Genomic DNA, 20,351 nt, shown 5'->3' on the forward strand with positions numbered 1-20,351 from the left:
TATGGATAGGCCCAATCCTAATTCACAGCATAATAGGTTTCTATGTGCGAGCCCAAGTCTATTGGACAGCCAAAATGTCAGGGATAGCTTTGGTCTTAACATCGAAAATCTGAGTACGAAAAAAGCAAAGTCAAATGGTAAAAAAAAATAACTAAATGCTAAAAAGGGTAAGAAAAAGCGTAGGATCAGAGGTAACCCTGAATTAGGGAAGAAGGTGGTTATTCCATCAAAAAATGTTTTAATCGCCGATAAAACTTTCTCTTTGGTCTGTGCATGCTGTTGAAGCTAAGAATACCTTTGATTTTGGATTAAAGATTGGTGTCTGTTGAAGTATGAATGTATGTGTGCATACGTGGTAGGTAGCAACAGCTAATGCACGTGTGAACTATGAGTTAATTAGTTGTTATTTAGGTTAGTCAAGCTGTTAGAGGTTGGTTACGAGTCTGTTAATTGAGTCTGGTAAAGCTGGTATACAAGTTATCATGTATAAAAGGCTGGTGTACTACCTTGGTGAATAACAAGTTCAGTTACTTCACTTAGTATTCTGTTAGTCTTGAGTGTAAACTACAACATGGTATCAGATGCTGGTGATATGGTGGCGTGGTGAAGGTCTGCTCGTGGACGGCTGAGCATACGCTGGTGATATGATGCCTCCGGTCTCTCCACTTCCTAGTGGTGCTGTAAGCAGTTTCGATTGATTGGGACTTACTACGAAAGGGGGTTCACCAACAAACGATTGAGCGTTGTTCTTGATGATCGAAATTTTATTGTTGTGGAAACAACAAGTGTTGTTAACGGTGAGGTGCCATCGACTTGAGAAGCTGCTTTCTGGCTCGATTGCCCCTCTGCCTGCAACGGTTGTGCTCGATGATGGCACAATAGCTGAGAATGAGGATTATGAGGTTTTCGTGGCACAAGACAGTGCCTTGGCCTCGTGGTTGTTATCTACGGTTAATCCGTCCTTGCTGCCACAACTAGTGGGGGCAGAAACGGCTGCGCAAGTGTGGAACACTATAAACAAGATCTTTGCATGTAAATCAACGACGGCGGTGATGAATCTGCACTATCAACTAAAAGCAGTTCATCAGGGTGAATTAGGGATGCGCATGTACATATCTCAAGTTAAAGAGATATGTGATGCGTTGGCATCGTGTGGCAGCACGATGTCCGATCTTGAATGGCTTGTCAGCAGAGTATAGGCCGGTTGTAACGGTGCTGTCGGCTAGTCGTGATGCGTTGACGTTGGAAGGAGTAGTCTCGGTGCTTATTGATGCTGAGACTCAACAGAAAAACTTCACTCGCTTTGATAGTGTTGCTATTGCTGCTAATGTGGTGCAGGTAAAGAATGCCGTGGGTGATAGGTATGATCGATACGCTCGTCAAGACAGACAAGCACACAACCTATAACAATCAAGCTGGCCATGGTCAAGGGCGTGCCAAGGTCCAGTGTCAACTGTGTGGGAAAATGGCCACCTTGTCAACCGATGCTGGTACAGGTTTGACAAGTCATTTTCTGGTATAGATGAACCGGATGCGATAAGCTCGATCAAGGAGTGGTTGCCTACAACTAATATTGTGTCACTATACTTCCAATGCTTGTGCTTGTACAAGTAAGCCAAGTGCAAGTCCAGGAGGTCTGGAGAATCAAGACCGACTCAGACCACTTGCCAATGTAGCCGTAACAAGTTCTTCTCCTACCTCGTGGTTTGTAGATTCAGGAGCTACTCACCACGTTACTTCTGATGATGTTGAGGTTTTGGATGGATCAGATTACACAAGTGCTGATAAGCTAACTATAGGCAATGGTGATGGTCTTTCAATTGCTAAAGTTGGTCGAACTTCGGTTCACACTGCATCTTTGTCTTTAATACTAAGGTGGCATTTGGTTCGTTAGAATGTTTCTGATGGAATTGGAATCTGTGAAGGAATTGAAATCTGTGAAGGAATTGGAATCTGTCAGGAATTGGAATCCAATTCCATATTCTGTTTGGTTGGCAGGAAATTGAATTGGAATCCAATTCCATATTCTGTTTGGTTCGCAGACATGTCAGATGAATTTGATTTTAGTAATGTAAAATGACGAGATTGTCCTTCTTATTTTTTTTTGCTTAATTTTAGTTTGTTTTATAAATTATATGTAGTAATATTTTATAAAAATTATAAAAATATTAAATTTTAATTTTATTGATTGATTATTCATTTCAATAAATTATAAAAATCATGCTAATAAACATCATAAGTTAAAATCATCCCAATTAGGGAAGACCATGGGTCCCGTTGGGTCGGGTTTTTGGTCCACCCGACCAGACCCGAGAACAAGGGAACCTTCATCAGAGACCCGACCCGACCAAAATAAAGTTTCACCCGACCCGACCCGAAATAATAAAAAAAGTATTTTTATTCAATAAAAACAGACTTAATTGAAAAAAATTATATATAGAGGAGTATTATTGCAATTATTCATAAATATTTAAAGTAAAATTATATATTTTTTGGGTCGGGTAGGGTCGGGTATTTTTCACCCTAAACCCGACCCGACCCGACCCGAATATCATACTTAAAAAAACTGACCTGACCAAAATAAAGTTTCACCCGACCCGACCCGAATATATAAATTAGAAACCCGACCCGAAATAATAAAAAAATTATTTTTATTCAATAAAAAAATGACTTAATTGAAAAAAAATTATATATAGAGGGGTATTATTGTAATTATTACTAAATATATAATGTAAAATTATATATATTTTCGGGTCGGGTATTTTTCACCCTAAACCCGAACTTGACCCGACCAGAATATCACACTTAAAAAAACCAACCCGACCCGACCCGAATATATGAATTAGAAACCCGACCCGAAATAATAAAAAAATATTTTTATTCAATATATGAATAAGATAGCAAAAGATTGATGAGGGTAGTATGGTCAAATTTCAATTCCCTCCAACAAGGGAATTAAATTCCATCATAGAATGGATGAAATTCACTTTCCCTCATTTGATGGAAAGTTGAAGTCATGAGGGATTCCAATTCCCTTTGAAAACTTGAACCAAACATGGAAAAGTGGTGGAATTGGATTCCAATTCCCCCTAATTCCAAGAAATTCCTGCGAACCAAACGCCACCTAAGTAACTTATTACATGTGCCTTGAATAACTAAGAAATTAATATATGTGTCCAAGCTTGCTAGGGACAACAGAGTATTTTTGGAATTTCATGCTTGTTACTGTGTGGTTCAGGATGAAAAGTCGGGTGTTGTACTATTGCGAGGGAGAGAAGTTGGTGGCTTATATGAGTTTGATGATTTTCTGGCTCGGCGTGATAGAGATGTTGAAGCAAATTTGGCTCATAAGTCTAGTAGTAGCAGTAGTCAACATGTATTGTGGCATGATCGTTTAGGTCATCCGTCTCATAAGGTGTTGTTGCAAGTTTGTAAACACTGTAACATTTCTTTGCCAAGTAATATGAATAAAGAATTGCTTCATATATGTGTTCCATGCCATATGGGTAAGAGCCACAAGCTTCAGTTCAGTATGTCTGAAACTTAGTATGAAAACCCGTTTTAACTAGTTTTTATTGACCTATGGGGTCCGGGGCATATTGAGTCGAATGGATTTAAGTACTATGTGTCGTTTGTAGACGTGTGTTCGAGACACACCTGGGTGTACTTGCTGAAAGAAAAAGGGCAGGCAGTTCGAGCATTTCAGTTGTTTTAACAATTAGTGCGTACACAATTTGGTCAGGTGATTAAAGCGGTGCAGAGTGACTGGGGAGGTGAGTTTCGCTCCCTCTCAGCTGTGCTTACTCGGTGTGGGATTCAATATCGAGCGACGTTTCTACACACATCCCAGTAAAATGGGGTTGTGGAGAGAAAACACAGACATATCTTTGAGATAGCATTGACACTACTAGCTCGAGCCTCTCTACCCTTGAAGTTCTGGTCATTTACGGTTGTAACAGCTGCAAATTTGATTAATAGACTGCCAACTAAGGTGCTTCGAGGACATACGCCGTTTGAGAAATTGTTTGGGAAACCACCAACGTATGATCACCTAAGGGTGTTTGGCTGTAGGTGCTTTCCTCACTTACGGTTATTTCAACCCTATAAGCTTGCGTACAGGTCACTATCGTGTGTGTTCCTAGGCTACATTGTAAGTCATCGAGGATATCAATGCTTAACGCCTGACGGACGAGTTTATATGTCTCGCCATGTAGTCTTTGATGAGCAGGTGTTTCCGTTTGCTGAACATGTGGATAAGAAAAGGTTGACTGGGTTAGAGAGTTTTGGTACTGGGGTGTCACTGATGGTGGTCCCTGGTACTTAACGTTTCTGTGGTCGTGCCTCGCAGGTGTGTGTAAGGAGTAGTCAGGCTGGTCGTGATGGAACTGGGCATACACCAGTGTGCAGTGGGGTAGTGCCTGAAATTGCCTCCAGTAGCAGTATTGATCGGTCTAGCCAGAATGTTGCTACTAGTACAGGTGAGAGTGTGGCCAATGTAATGCCAGGATAGGTAGAGCAGCCTTATGAGTTGTTGATGGGTGAGTCGGTTTAAGCTGATGTATCTGGACAGTGTGAAGGTGGCACAGCGCGTTCAGTTGTTGGCAATGAACACCCGATGATCACTCACAGTAAACGAGGTATTTTCAATCTGAAAGTGCTCGTCACATAGGTTAAAGGAAGTGCTAGTGAGCCATGCACGATTAGTCAGGCTCTTAGAGAACCAAAGTGGAAAGAGGCTGTACTTGCTGAATATGATGCTCTAGTAAGGAGTGGCACGTGGGTGCTTGAACCTTTACCAGAAGGAAGAGAAACGGTTGGGTGTAAATGGCTATTCAAGATTAAGTATAATGCTGATAGATCCGTTCTGAGGCATAAAGCTCGGTTGGTGGCACGAGGGTATTCACATGTATCGGGTTGTGACTTCACTGATACATTCAGTCCGGTAGTAAAAGCCACCACGGTGAATGTTGTACTGTCACTGGCAGTGACTCGTGGCTGGAGCTTGAGGCAGGTGGACGTGAATAACGCTTTCCTCAATGGTGAACTTGGTGAAGAAGTCTACATGGTACAACCACCAGGCTTTGAACAAGTGGCGAGTGATGGCACTCGGCTAGTTTGTAAGTTGAAAAAGGCGTTGTATGGGTTGCGTCAGGCGCCACGAATGTGGTATGCAAAGCTGCATCGTTTCTTGCTAGAGTTGGGATTCTGTGGTACATCAGCTGATACATCATTGTTCGTGCGACAAATTGGTGGAATTCGTACGTTGATCTTGGTGTATGTGGATGATATTATAATTACAGGAGAGTCGAGTGGTGATATTGATGAGGTTGTTGGGCTGCTTGGTAAGAAATTTTCTTTGAAGGACCTGGGTGAACTTGGTTACTTCCTTGGTGTTGAGGTCAGTAGGTCGGCTGATCGACTAGTTTTGAGTCAGCGCAAGTTCATTTGCGAGTTGCTGGAGCAAACATGAATGCTTAGTGCTAAACCAGTACCAACGCCAATGGTAGTCTCGCCTAAGCTAACATGTGACGCTGGAAAGTTGTTTACAGATGCGTGCATGTACAGAAGTGTTGTTGGTTCCCTACTGTATCTGAGTCATACGAGACCAGATATAGCATTCAGTGTTAGTAGAGTGGCCCAGTATATGCATCGACCCTGTGATGGTCACTGGCTTGCTGTGAAACGGATCTTGCGATATTTAAGTGGAACAGTTGACTATGGCTTGGTGTTTCGACCGGCTTCTGTGTCCGAATCCTATTGCTTGACTGCGTTTGCTGATGCCGATTGGGCTAGCAACGTTGATGACCGCAGATCAGTCTCGGGCTCGTGCGTATTCCTTGGGTGTAACTTGGTGTTGTGGAGTGCTAGGAGATAGAAAATTGTGGCTCGCTCGACTACAGAGGCCGAGTATCGCAGCATTACTGATACAGTAGCTGAGGTAGTCTGGATTCGGTCTTTACTTTTTTATATGGGTAAAACGGCTACTACAGCTCCTATAGTCTGGAGTGACAATACAAGTGATGTTTCCATGAGCGCTAATCCGGTGTTTCATGCTCGATCGACACATATAGAGTTGGACATACATTTTGTACGCGAAAAGGTGGCTTGTGGAGTAATTCAAGTAAACTACGTACCTGCGGAGCAACAGGTTGTTGATGGGATGACAAAACCCTTACCAAAATCTGCTCATGCATTGTTTCGACAACAACTGCAGGTGGCAGAGAAGGAGAGAGTTGAGAAGGACGGGGAGAATGTTGAAGTATGAATGTATGTGTGCATACGTGGTAGGTAGCAGCAGCTAATGCACGTGTGAACTATGAGTTAGTTAGTTGTTATTCAGGTTAGTCAAGCTGTTAGAGGTTGGTTACAAGTCTGTTAATTGAGTCTGGTAAAGTTGGTATACAAGTTATCATGTATAAAAGGCTGGTGTACTACCTTGGTGAATAACAAGTTCAGTTACTTCACTTAGTATTCTGTTAGTCTTGAGTGTAAACTACAACAGGGTCAAGTTTGATGCCCCTGAACATGCAGTTGTGGAAAGGTTAGAGGCAATCAATGATCGTGAACAAGAATAATGTGTCAGGTGAGTTCGTTTTCGTTTGTGTTTGTCCTCATTATTTTAAATGAATGGTTCAATTACCACTTGGAACGTAAGAGGGTTAGGGACATCAGAAAAAGTGAGGGCTGTTAGTCGAACAATTTTGGCGAGCAAAGCTAGAGTTGTTCTTATTTAGGAATCGAAGCTACAAGAAGTTTATTCGTGGGTAGTGAACCGTTTAGGTGGGTCGAGATTAAGTGAATCCGCTTTGTATCATCTGATGGGGCATCGAGGGGCTTAATATCGCTTTGGGATCCCAAATTCATTGAGGTCGATAGGAAAGTTTTGCAGAAGAGGCTCATAGTTTTGGAGGTCGTATTCGTACATCAAACATGAAAGTTGCTTTGTTCAATGTGTATGCCCCTAACGAAATAAGTCAAAGGCAAGAATTCTTCAATTTGTTGAATGACATTATCGTACAACTTGGGATTCTTGTCAATATTGGGGGGCTTTAACTCTGTCAAGTTGGAAGTGGAAAAAAGGGGAGTCCTGCCAATTCGTCTTCAATGCGGGAATTTTATTGATTTGCTATCCAGGAGTCAATTTACTTGGTTTCGGGGGGACGATTCTGTCACGACAAACAGATTAGATATGTTTCTTATTTCACCAGAAGTTATGCTCTGTTATCCTAAGCTTTCTCAATCTACAATGCCTCGTAGTCTCTCGGATCATAACCCCGTGGTTATCAAAGAAGAATCTATGGTTTGAGCTCGATGTCCATTTAAATGGTTTTCCCATTAGGCGAATGATGAAGGATTATGTGAATTGGTTAAATTAGGCAGTGATAAATGTCGAAGAAAAGGCTCGTGTTTCCTTTTGAGAGAGTTGAATGGGGCGGCCAAGTTGTGGGCGTCCGTGGCGAATTCTAAGGATGAGGTATCTATCATAGAGATAGAAAGAAAGATCGAAGCCCTTGAAGTAGTGTTATCATCCTGGGTTGCCGATGAGGTTAGATCTCTTAAAGGGAAGCTATGGTCAATGTATAGGATAGTAGAAAGAGAGTGGCTGTAGAAATCCATACTAAAGCGGTTCAAAGAGGGTGATAAAAACAAATATTCTTTCGTATATTTACCGCTTTAAGAGGTAGTATCAATCATATTTCTCTTATCAGAGTTGGGAATTCGGTGTTGAATGACCAGAAACAAATTTTCAAAGCTTCCGTCAATCATTTTCGAGATAGTTTCAATGAAACTAATACAATCCCAATTAAAACTTTTGAAGTACAATTTTAGAAATTGGGGAGGTCTTCCAAAAGTGCCATTGCAGCACTACTTTTAGAAGAGGAAGTGTGGTCCACTATTAAGTCGTGTGATGGCATTAGGGACCCGGGGCCTGATGGTTTCAACATCAATTTCTATAAAAGGTTTTGGTCACTCCTCAAAAGCGAGATTATGGATTTTTTGGTGCATTCTACAAATGGAATTTCGATCGATAACTTTATCAATTATTCATTTATTACTCTTATTCCCAAGAAGAGTAATCTTGTTTGCTTCGACGAATTTAGACCTATCTCTGAAGTGATGGGCGGAGCTCCATTTGCCTTCACCGCTGATAAGTAGATTTTCGGTTGTTCTTTTATATCAATGAACTGATTGATGATTTGAGTAAGAGAAGAGATCATCTTTAAGGCAGACTTTGGTAAGGCATATGACTCGATGGGCTGGGATTTTTTGCTATTCATCATGAAGAAAATGGGTTTTGGTAGCAGATGGAGGAGATGGACACGTCTTTGTATTTCAACAGTCTCTATATCAATCTTGCTGAACGAAGTCTCATCAAGTTCTGTACCAAGAAATGGCTTTGTCAAGGCTGCCTTTTATCACCATTCTTGTTCAACATCATTGTAGATGCCTTGAGCGGGTTAATCAATAAAGTGTTTGTGCATATTAAGAGTGTTTTGGTGGGGTTTAGTGATCTTCGTGTTTCACATCTACAATTTGAAGATGACTTGATTGTGTTCTCTGAGGTTAATTTGGATCAAGCCAGAAATATTAAGACTTGTTCGAGTGTTTGAAGCCGCCTCGGGATTAAAACTCAACTCGAATAAGTCTAAACTTTTTGGAATAAATATGGAGGACAATTGTATTTAGAAGTGGTTGGATATTGTTAGGTGTGGTTAGGATCGTTTTCCTACAAAGTATCTCAGTCTCTCTTTAAGTCAATTGAGGGTTCGGTGGAGATTTGGAGACGCATTTTGGATAAATTCCAATCTATGCTCGATGGGTGAAGGGGAATCTTTTATCCTTTGGGGGGCGTATCACATTGGTTCAATTAGTCCTAGTTAAGTTATCGGTATACTATCTGTCGTTGTTTCAAATGCTGGCAGTTGTCACCTAAAAGCTTAATAAAATCATTGCCTAAGGAGCAATGATTAAGCGGAAGAGTGTATGTTTTCCTAAGGAGCAAGGTGGATTGGGCTTCTTTTATTTAAGTTTGAAAAATCGCACACTTTTGAATAAATGGTTGTGGAGGTTTGGGTGCGAACCAGATCATGGAGGAAGTATTAGAGGCAAAGTGTAGATTAGATCATTTTTTACCGATTCCGAAGATAGTTCAATTGAAAAAGCTTCACGTTTGTTGCATAATTTCTCATCTCCGCTAAATAATCCAGTTGTTTTGTTTGCAACAATGTTAGTGTGTCGTGGGGATAGAAGATTCATTGAATTTTGGGAAGATCATTGGACTGAGGTTCCATCTTTAAAAATGTCATTCCCCAGGATCTTTGGCGTGGGAGTTAAGAAAAAGGGTAAGGTGGCTGATTTTGGCTCATTTTCTAACGGGTCCTGGTCTTGGAATATAGAGGTAAGAAAGGCCTTTTTTGATTGGGAACATAGTATTGGGGAAGAGTTCTTGATTGTGATTAATAAAGCAATGGTCAGTCATTTTGACGAGGATCGATTGGGTTGGTTTGGCTCGCCTAATGTATTTTGTTCCTCTAATAGTTACTGATTGTATGCTGTTAGTAGCACCTCAGGTTCGGATAGCTGTTGGAAATTGGTTTGGGTAAATTTAGTGGCCTAAGGTCGAGGCGTTTGTTGGAAGGAGGTGTGGCATAGAATCTCAATCGTTGTTGAACTATTTAAACTAGGAGTCTCGATTCCCACTACTCTATGTGTGTTTTACCTTAAGGAGCAGAAACTGTTACACATTTGTTTTGCCACTTTAAGTTCGTGTGGAGGATTTGAAAAGATGGTGTCATTGGTAGAACATCTTTCTCGTTTGTCCTGACAATATGAAGGACTTTCTTACAATTTGGGAAGGTTAACCTATTAAAGATTCACGTAAATCGATTTGGAGGATAGCTTTCTTCAGAGTCGTTTAGACTATTTGGTTAAGTTGGAATAATTCTTTCTTTAACGGGAAAAGTTTTTCCGAAGTTCAGTTTTGAATTGGCTCTGATGAGGATTGACTTCTGGTGCAAGAGTGTAAAAATGAAGTTCTAGAAAAATAAGACATTTTAATTTCTCAACTTGAATAAATTAGATACAATACGGTTATATTATACACGTATTGATTAAGAGTCCTAGATAAGTTAGAGGTTATCTTATCTACAAAATAGGTTTCTAGAATTGGTGTTAAAGTAGAACTCTAATAAGTACATCTAAACGTAATATACTCACACTCCCCCTCAAGGCGGGGAGTAGGTGTTATAGAGACCCAACTTGAATGTAATCTCGTCGAAATTGATCCTTGAAAACGCCTTAGCCAAGACATCGACTAGTTGGTCTTTTGAAGAGACATAATTTAGTTTTACTGTTATGTCATTCACCTTTCCAACAATGAAGTATTTGTCGATTTTCACATGTTTGGTTCTGTCGTGACATATTGGATTTTTTTGCAATAGTTATAGTTGATTTACTCTCACTTTGAAGCTCAAAGTAGGTTCTGTCGCAAACCTCTAGCTCAGTCAAGAGTCTTTGTAACCAAATGCCTTCACAGATTCCAAGTGCCATCACCCTATATTCTGCTTCAATACTACTCCTGGAAACTACATGTTTCTTGCTTCTTTATGTCACCAAGTTTCCACACACAAACGAACAATAACTTGTAGTCGATCTCCTATTTGTTAATTCTTCAACCTAACTTGAATATGAGAAAATTTTGATTGTTTTATCTTTGTGTTTTCTAAAAATTAACCATTTCCTGGTGTCATCTTTAAATACCTCAGAATTCGATATACTGCCTCCAAATGTTCTCTAGGATCATTCATGTACAGGCTTACAATACTAACCGAAAAAGCTATGTCCAGTCTAGTAAGTGACATATAGATGAGCTTGCCTACTAACCTTTCGTATTGCTTCTTATTTACTGGACTTCCATATTTCTTTAACATGAAATTTAATTTCATGGGAGTTTTCAAAGGCTTACAACCATTAAACCCAGTTTCAGATAGTAGGTTCATAATGTATTTTCTTTGGATTATGACAATCCCCCTTCTTTCGATCTTGCCACTTCAATGCCTAAGAAATATATCAAGGTCCTTAAATCCTTGGTTTCAAATTCTCTTTCTAGTAACGTCTTCAATTTCTTGATTTCTCCTAAGTCATCATCTGTGATGATGATATCATCAACATAGACAATTAAGATTGCCTTTTCTTGTTTGGAGCAATCTTCACAAACAGAGTGTGATCAGATTAACATTGCTTGCAGTTGTCTTTCAAAAGTACATTCGTGAATCTATCGAGCCAAGCCTGAGGAGAATATTTTAGCCCATATAATGACTTCAACAACTTGCATACTTGTTGATTTCCAGATTGCATATGTACCCTTGGTGGAATTCACATATAAACCTCATCTTCAAGATTGCCATTGAGAAATGCATTCTTGACATCAAGTTGATGAAGTATCCGATCATTATTTACTGCTAAGGATAACAATACTCTTATAGTGTTGACTTTTGTAATAGGAGCAAAAATCTCTTGATAGTCTACTCCATGAGTATGAATGAACCTCTTTGCCACAAGTCTAGCCATATACCGCCCAATGTTGTTATCTGCCTTGTATTTGACTGTAAAGACCCATTTGCTGTCAGTTGATTTCTTGTCTTTAGGAAGATCAACAATATCCCATGTTTTTATTGTTTTCAAGAGCCGAGAGTTCTTCTTCTACCGCCTTCTTCTATTCAGGACTTTTTAAAGCTTCTTCTATGGTATCTAGAATGTGAATGTTGTCGATCTTAGATGTAAATGTCTTAAAACCAGACATTAGTTTATGATAAGCAACAAATTTATTAACAGGATGAGTTATACGCCTTCTTACTCCCTTTCTTTGAGCAATCAGTAGCTCACTAGTATCAACCAAAACATCCAAATTACTCTGATCACCCCTTTTCACCTTCCAAGGAATTTAAGCCTGGTTTTGTCTCTTGACAATGCATCAGCGGTGTGGGGACCATTGAGGTATGTTTGGGTCGTCTTTTGTATGTAAGAAGATTGGTTTGGGAAATAAATGGTGACACATATGTATTTGGTGTTTGGGTTGAATCCATTGGGTTAATGATTGGTGTAGGTTTTTCGTATCAGGTATGGTGGTGGTATTAGGTGGTGTTTGATTAGTTGTTTCAGGTGATGGATGAGTTTTGATAGGTTCATTAGGAGAGATATTAATAGGTAGTTCAACAGTAGGAGAGAGGTTGATGGGTAGTTCAGTATGGACCGAAAAAACTGAAATTCACACTCACTCTCCCCTGGATTTAGACTTAGAGAAAAAAGGTTTATGTTCAAGGAAGATAACATCCATCGAAGAAAATACTTTCTTGGTAGAAGAAGAGTAACACCAATAACCCTTTTGATAGGTTCATTCGGTCACCCTATTTTGTTGTGGTGTATCGACACAACGAGTGAGATGAACAATTCATTTTTCCCGAAAGAAAGACAAACCCCAACGAGTGAGAAAAATATTCACTATCATTATCAGACTTAAGAAAGACCTCAACGAGTGAGAAAAGTCTATGTGGTACGAGAAAAATTTTAAAAGAACATTTAAATGCTAAAATATGACTGGTCGACTGAAATAATTCAAAAGTTTTGATATGACTTAATTCGACCGAATACTCATTCCTAATTATGAATGAATTACCACATAATAAATTTCTACAATATTCCGTTTAATTAAATTAATCAATAGATGATATATATAAAATATTAAAATATCAACTATTGCGGTCAAAATTTTATTCCATTACGCATATATTAACTCTACGATGGTGATGATAAAGTCGATAAGATACTTTGCTGATATTACGGAACAATGAGAAAAGGGGAACATCATTTTCACATATTTCTCATTAGCTAGCTTGTTATAACATGTTTGCAAGTCAATAAAAGACGTCCAAATTTCCAAATTCTCAAGAAATGTAGGACAAAACATGTTCCATTAATCTAGTATGGATCTACAAATTATGGACCTATACTAACAAGCAAAATTAAAATTTAGATTATACATCACTGAGCACATTTGGCTAGTTGGTCAAACCGATCATCTTTGTTCCTTCATATTTTTCTTAGATTATGAGTTTTGGATCTGTTAGAAGCACTTTGCTTCTTTTCCCTAGAGTTATATCTTATGTTCCCTCTAAGTAGGATTAAGATTAAATTTCGAATTTGTCATAAAAAATTATTATACATTATTGTCTATTTTAATATAATTTATCCTGTATAAAATTTAAAATTAGAATTAATTAAATTATTTCAGTGATAAAGATCTCTGAATGAATATCTATATCTGTAGAATATGTGTACATTCATTGTAAATTGACTAATAAAATTTTGAATATATACTATTTTATAATTACTCAAAATTAATTAACAATTTAAAGTTTTTCTACTAAATCCAACCGTTTACAAAGTAACGGCAAGGAGGTATTCAATGAAATTGACTTTCATGATGAGATATTTGACTTTGTTGAGGCTTGATTAACTATTTAAACTGCCAATACGACTCCCCAAGACTTGAAAAAAAAACATACCCTGAAATTACGAGTGATTTGGACCCACTTGGTTCGATTAATCACGCCATACGTCCCGGCTTTTACCCTTTAAATAAACCATCCACCATGGAACTATGCGTATCCTCCCACTATATCCCAAATGGCACTTTCATTCATCTTTCTCTTAGTTTCCCTCCTGCGTCCAAATCTTTCTTCTTCCTCGCCAGTTCAAGACCCTGAGTTTGTTGTCGATGAAGTTCAGAAGTAATTCATATATATATATATATATATATATATATATATACATACACATATTCTTGTAATGTATATGTATTTTATAAGATTAATGTATACTTTGTAATGTATTCATTTTCAGGAGTATCAATGCTTCGAGGAGGAACTTGGGTTACTTGTCTTGTGGAACAGGGAACCCTATTGATGATTGTTGGAGGTGTGACCCGAACTGGGAGAGGAACCGTCAAAGGTTAGCCGATTGTGCCATCGGATTCGGGAAGAATGCTATGGGAGGCAAGAACGGTCAAATCTACGTTGTTACCGACTCCGGCAATGATGACCCTGTGAACCCTAGGCCGGGTACATTGAGGCATGCGGCGATCCAGGACGAGCCGTTGTGGATCATTTTCAAGAGGGATATGGTGATTACGTTGAAAGAGGAGTTGGTGATGAACTCTTTCAAGACCATCGATGGTCGAGGCGCGAACGTTCATATTTCGGGAGGACCGTGCATCACCGTCCATTATGCGTCGAACATCATCATCCACGGCATCAACATTCATGATTGTAAGCCAGGACAGAGTGCGATTATAAGAGACTCTCCGCAACATGCGGGGCATTGGAGACAATCGGACGGTGACGGTATTGTCGTCTTCAACAGCAAGCATGTATGGATCGATCATTGTTCGTTGTCGAGTTGCAATGATGGGCTCATCGATGTCATCCATGGATCCACGGCCGTGACCATATCGAACAACTACATGACCCATCATGATAAAGTAATGCTTCTGGGCCACAATGATGCCTATACTCAGGACAAAAACATGCAAGTCACTGTTGCCTTTAACCATTTCGGGGAAGGACTAGTTCAAAGAATGCCAAGGTCAGTGTTAAACTTTCGATTTTTCAATTAAAAAGAATGGTTCAATTATATTGAACCGGTCGGTCCGGTTTTTAAATGTATATATTATTCTAAATTGCAGGTGTAGACACGGATTTTTCCACGTGGTGAACAATGACTATACTCATTGGGAAATGTACGCAATTGGTGGGAGTGCAAACCCTACTATCAACAGCCAAGGAAATAGATTTCTAGCACCCAACGATAGATCAAAGAAAGAGGTAATTTCCAGTTACACTCGTACACACACACACGATGGACCGAGAGGGACGGCTAGGGATGTCGTATTTGGAAATGTCAAATTATCATATGCTTTACATATATTTTTATATATTTTGTTAATAATATATTTTCATTGTTTAAAATTTTATAAGTTCAATCTTTAACATAAAATCATACATTTGCTCCGGTATATACAATGGTTTGAGATCATGAAAATGTAATGGTTTTGTGTAGGTGACGAAGCATGAGGATGCACCGGAGAGCGAGTGGAGAGGGTGGAACTGGAGATCCGAGGGGGACATGATGTTAAACGGAGCGTTTTTCAGGCAAACCGGGCATGCAGGTGCATCTTCGACCTTTGCTAGGGCTTCCAGCCTAAGTGCTAGGCCATCTTCACTTGTGGCTACTATAACGGTCACTGCTGGTGCACTCAACTGTAGGAAGGGCTCCCACTGCTAGCTTTGAAAGCTTTATGACTAGCGGTTTAAGAAGAATTTTTATTTCTAGTTTTCCTTGTTTTTGGCTTAATTTTAAAGATGATTAAGAATGTAATGAGACGACAACCAATGCATGTTGCCTGAAATTAAATCCTATCGTTAATTTGTACCAGTTCACTGTATGATGGACCATAGCATGCAACTGCAGTTTAGCGTTGATTTTATGTAAGCCCATATATATGTCTAAAGAAAACCCTTTTTTCATGATACTGTCTTTATTATTTGTTTATTTTTCATAAAGGAGAAAGATGAGAAATTGTTTCGGATCACATTTAGAATCTAAGGAAATCTGAGTTAAAATACTTTTTAGATCCGCTACTACTATCATTGAATCAAATAATGTTTTGGCTATAATATTTATCTATAAAAATATATTTCCTTTGATCACTTATAAAATGTTTTTGGTAAATAAAAAGTGAAACAAAAGCATTAATTATAATGGAGGAAAAGGGAAAGTATTCATATAAAATGTTGTGAACGTTTGGAATTTTTGTGGCCGCAAAAAGGTTATTGCTTTTGAGGTACCAAAAAGGACATGCGAACAAACCCGATTTAAGTTGATTAATCACAATTAATGCATTTTCAATAAAAAAATTAATTAAATAGAATGTTATTATCAATTTTGAAATATTCCTCTTAATTAGATCTCATCGTATCCGTAACAAAAAGTATTTTTATATAAATTTATGAAAAATTATGTAATAAATGATTATATAAAATAATAATAATAATAATATGTATATACAAATTCATCAATCTTGGTTTGATTTTAATTAATATTTTATTTATTTTATTCAAATATATTATACATTGGTATGAAAGGACAAAAACATTTTCCTAATAATATTCTTTTGTTTAATCATAAGTTTTCGGTTTATTAATAGATCATTTCAAATTGAATATTATAGATATTCAACATTAAATTAGATTATCGTTCCTTCTAACTTACTCAAACTATTACTTAACAAAGAATACGAGCAAGAAACCTCGGGGTATCCTCTCTTGACTCTCCGTCGATTGTTTGCCTTTCGTCTGGGCGGTGGTACCGCCCTCGCTGCTTCTCGCTCCCATACGACTGCTTCTCTCAAGATCTCTAAAGCCCAAGATAGTGACGTTGGATCCTATTTTTACAGTCCTTTGAACAAGGGTTTGCGCGGTTCCGACATGGTGTTTTTGGGGATTAGGGTTCGTCGGTTTTCGTTCCCTATTTTGCTACTCGATTGATTGGGTGCTCTTTTCCAGTTTGGTGAGATCGACTATTTATTTTCCAGCTGTGATTTTATTCCTGCTTCTTTTTGATAGCGGTTTCGTGTTTGAGTTCTGGTTTACTTTCGGATTAGTTTCAAAGTATTGAGATGCCGCGTGGGCTTTTATTTAGCTTGTGAGTCTGATTGTGATAGTTATTTCTGCATTCTAGCTGTTTGAGTAAATTCCATAAAGAACCAGTCTATTGCTCGGTTTAAAAATGTCAGTATATGGGATAGTGATGTTGTCTTTCGTCGGATTCTGTTTCTTTGGTTATGGATATGTTATCATACTTTACATTGGCAAGGTTCTTGGCTGATTTTGGGTTGCTTTGGTGAGACTCTGTGTGTGTTTTTTCATAGAAGAGGTGTCGAGTAGGCCCTAGGTTTGTTTCCGTAAATGATCCTGGTTCGGAAAATGATGTTCTAAAGGATTTTGCGTCTCAAGAATTGCTTAAGTTTGGTGAGTGGTTGTCAGGGGCTGTGGAGGTTGAAGGGTCTGGTCTTGAGGTTTTTTCGGGGTTTAAGAGGAGCTGGAGTAGTTTGATAAATAGTTTTTTAGTGTTAGGATTTTAGTAGGCTGTTTTTTAGTCTGTTTTGCTTTGGTTCAAGGTTTATTGGTTGACATGTTACTTTCTGGTGGATTTCTTCATCTCACCGTTTTCTGTTTGGTGGGTGTGGTTGTATAACGGCCTGTGTTTTGATGGGTGGTGTCGTTCTTGTGCTTTGGGGATCTGCCGTTTTTGAATGCGTGTTGTTTCTGCAGCTGTTTTGTGGTTGCTTTTGCAAGTTATATGTTCCCTGGTGTTGCTTTTTGATGTTGTCCTCTGTCCTCTCTGGTGTTTGCGTAATGCATTGTGTGATCATTGTTGCCACTCCGGCCGGTGGTGGAGCGGCGGATACAACATAAGTCGGTGATGCATTGTTTTCCTGGTTGCAGGAGGGTTCTGCTGCAGTTGCTGGTTTCGAGGTAAACTTTATTGGATAAAGTTTCATTGTAACATTAATAAAAAAAGTGATGATGGTGCCCTGAAAAGCTGCTATCCGCATGGTGTTCTTGTTGTGGAAATGAGGTGGCTAGGTAATAGTTTAGTCGCTGTGCCCATATTGTCGTTTGATGGGCTGTCGGTTGTTGCGGATTTGAGTGGAGCTTGCTGTTAGGCGACAAATTTGCAGAGTGTTCCTATCTGCAAGTTTCTGTTATCAAGGAAGCACGGGGACGGCAAACTTGTGCCGTTTCACGTACCCGATACGTCCCCGGTACGGGGACGACACGGGGATGGCTGGGGTACGTACCGGGGACGTGCCACGGTGGCAGGGTACGGCTGAACGACGCCGGGGACATTTCACCGAGTTTTGGGGACGTTTCGGGGACGGCATTTTCGATTTTTTCGACGTCGGAGGAGGTGGTGTCGAGGCTGTTGTTTGACTTGGCTACGTCTTTAGATTCTTGCCAAATCCATGCTCAGATGCGTTAGCCCCACACCGCATTCAACACCGGCCCTCTCAACTCATTCATCCCCCTTTGTATATAAGTTCTATAAGTTGAAAATCTCCATATAAACGATCCCTTTTGCACCCTGATTTTCTTCCTCCCCCTTCCCCTACTCGTTTCATTCATTGCTTTACACAGCTTACAGCCATGGTTTCTCACCTACTCAACACTATCCGTAATGTAGTTGGGGTCACAAGTATGTTGGTTTACCATACAACGATGTTTCCTTGAAACCCGCCTGAAAAGTAAACTAATGTGGGTTTTGTTCTACTTCTTCACAGGGAACATTATATCACTCTTCCTCTTCTTGTCTCCTGTGTAAGCTTCGCCTGACTTTTGTTTCCCTGTGTTTAGTTGATTACATTATCTTTAATCTCCTTTTGATTGCAGGCCAACTTTTGCTCAAATTTGGAAGAAAAATTCAGTGGAGCAGTTCTCGCCAGCCCCGTATCTAGCAACCTTAATAAACTGCATGGTTTGGGTCATTTACGGGCTGCCTATGGTTCACCCCAACAGCACTCTGGTTGTTACCAATTCGGCTAAAGCAGTAGCGTAGCTGGAAGCCGTTGTGGCCGACATTCTCGCTTGATGAGTCGAATCTAGAGAGCCAGTTAATCTCAAAGTTGTTAACAATATTTGATTTGAGTTTATATTTTTCTAGACTTAATATTATAGTTTGAGTCTTAAGATTTTACATTTTAATATTATGATTTTATTATGGATTTTATTATTCTAGAATTAATATTATGGTTTGAATATTGAAATTTGACATTTTAATATTGTTGTTTGTTTATGGATTTTACTGTTATAAATTTAATATTGTTGTTTGAGTCTTGATATTTGACATTATTTATGATTTTTTATATATATTTATAATTTTAAAATTATTTTATATGTCGTACCTTTGTCGTCCATGTACCCTGTATTTTTTAAAATTGCCGTTTCCCGTCCCCGTATCCGTCCCCGTATCCGTCCCCGTATCCGTATCCGTGCAACATAGTCTGTTATCGATGGGAGTCTTTTTCTTCTTTTCCAGATGTGTTGGGATAGCTGGATATTCAAAATTTGTTGCAGATTTACCTTGTGTCAAGGGTCTATTCTTGATTGAAGTCAGAGTTTCATCTCGGACATTGCAAGATTAAGGTCGATTGCATCGTGAACCTGCCTGCAGTGGCAGTGGTGTTGGGTGAACATATCTTCTTGAGTATGGGTGATTACTTCTTGAGTGAATGGAAGAGCCGTTGATGTTTCATATTTATCTTTGCCTCCATCTGAGTCTGTCAATTTCAGCAAGTGTGGCTTTCCACGTCTCTGGGCTAGTGATCGTTCAAGCTCTGGTTGCGGGTGATGTTTGTTTGATGTGTTGGGCTGGAGTTTGGTTTGTGTGATGTTTCAGCTGTGTTTTTTATTTGGATTATTAACACCTCAAGGCACACACATTTTCTTTCGTTTAAGATTAGGGAGGTTTTTTAATGAGGTCCTTGAGGTGGTGTACTTTGTAACCGTTCTTAATACAAAGTATCTTCTTTCAAAAAAAAAATATTATAGATATTCATTATGGGAGGTAATCCCTTCCAATTCAGTTTTTTCTATTTGTAATATTAGGATTCAAACTACTAACTTTAAGAAATTTAATACATTATCCCGCTAAATCAATTAATTGTTGGTGATAATATTGTTTTCAGTTCCTCATAATAAATTTACTTTATATAAAAATATACTTTAAGAATAAACTTAAAATATCATGATCCCAATAAGAAAGATTGAAAATATTAAACTAAAAGTTGAATCGATTAAACTTATGATTTTTTATTCAAATAACTGAATTGAGAGATTCAATTAAATCAATCAATGGGATATTATTTTGTCAAACATGTGAGGAACTAGTTTTCGTGTGTGAAACAAATAATGGTTTATAGGGAGAACATGTTGAAAGAAAAAGAAGAGGCTCCCAACTTTTTGGCCGTAAATCATGGAGAAACTGGTACATCCCCGCAATGTCATCGTGAGGCTGCATTCTCCCATGCATTGCAATTAAAGTTCCTCAAACTCTCAAAACTATCCAACAGTCGAATGCCAATGTAATTATGTTATTATCAGGCGTGTAAACTTTGACTCGAATTTAAAAATTCGATCCAACCAAATGATCTTGGTATTATTGTTATTCTTTGAGATATCGGGTTCGAGCACTAGAAATATGAGGGATACGAGCATTCAATACCAAACGATTGA

At 38.8% G+C, this 20,351-nt stretch overlaps 1 protein-coding gene and 1 long non-coding RNA gene across 2 annotated transcripts; one reads left to right on the forward strand and one right to left on the reverse strand.

The window, feature by feature from the left end:
• Positions 1 to 1,623: 1,623 nt before the first annotated feature.
• LOC120214417 lies at positions 1,624 to 11,492 on the reverse strand. The gene is made up of 3 exons (XR_005524863.1): positions 11,381 to 11,492; positions 9,807 to 9,812; positions 1,624 to 1,636 (listed from the first exon to the last, which is right to left on the reverse strand). It is a non-coding gene; the product is annotated as an uncharacterized LOC120214417 (long non-coding RNA).
• Positions 11,493 to 13,681: 2,189 nt separating this feature from the next.
• On the forward strand, positions 13,682 to 15,488 carry LOC120214393 (pectate lyase-like). The gene is made up of 4 exons (XM_039212302.1): positions 13,682 to 13,790; positions 13,903 to 14,643; positions 14,744 to 14,882; positions 15,118 to 15,488. Exons 1-4 carry the CDS (start codon positions 13,687 to 13,689, stop codon positions 15,340 to 15,342), a joined length of 1,209 nt encoding a protein of 402 aa, XP_039068233.1. The 5' UTR covers positions 13,682 to 13,686; the 3' UTR covers positions 15,343 to 15,488.
• The last annotated feature ends 4,863 nt before the right edge of the window (positions 15,489 to 20,351 follow it).

Source organism: Hibiscus syriacus, unplaced genomic scaffold (assembly GCF_006381635.1).
Source record: "Hibiscus syriacus cultivar Baekdansim isolate YM2019G1 unplaced genomic scaffold, ASM638163v2 tig00110059_pilon, whole genome shotgun sequence".
In the NCBI taxonomy this organism is placed as follows: Eukaryota; Viridiplantae; Streptophyta; class Magnoliopsida; order Malvales; family Malvaceae; genus Hibiscus; species Hibiscus syriacus.

Excerpts from the sequence above, each read along its gene's own strand:
- LOC120214393 (XM_039212302.1), top strand. The coding sequence starts at position 13,687 with ATGGCACTTTCATTCATCTTTCTCTTAGTTTCCCTCCTGCGTCCAAAT. Across the intron at positions 14,644-14,743 it reads CTAGTTCAAAGAATGCCAAG|GTGTAGACACGGATTTTTCC; the intron begins GTCAGTGTTAAA and ends TCTAAATTGCAG. Across the intron at positions 14,883-15,117 it reads ACGATAGATCAAAGAAAGAG|GTGACGAAGCATGAGGATGC; the intron begins GTAATTTCCAGT and ends GGTTTTGTGTAG.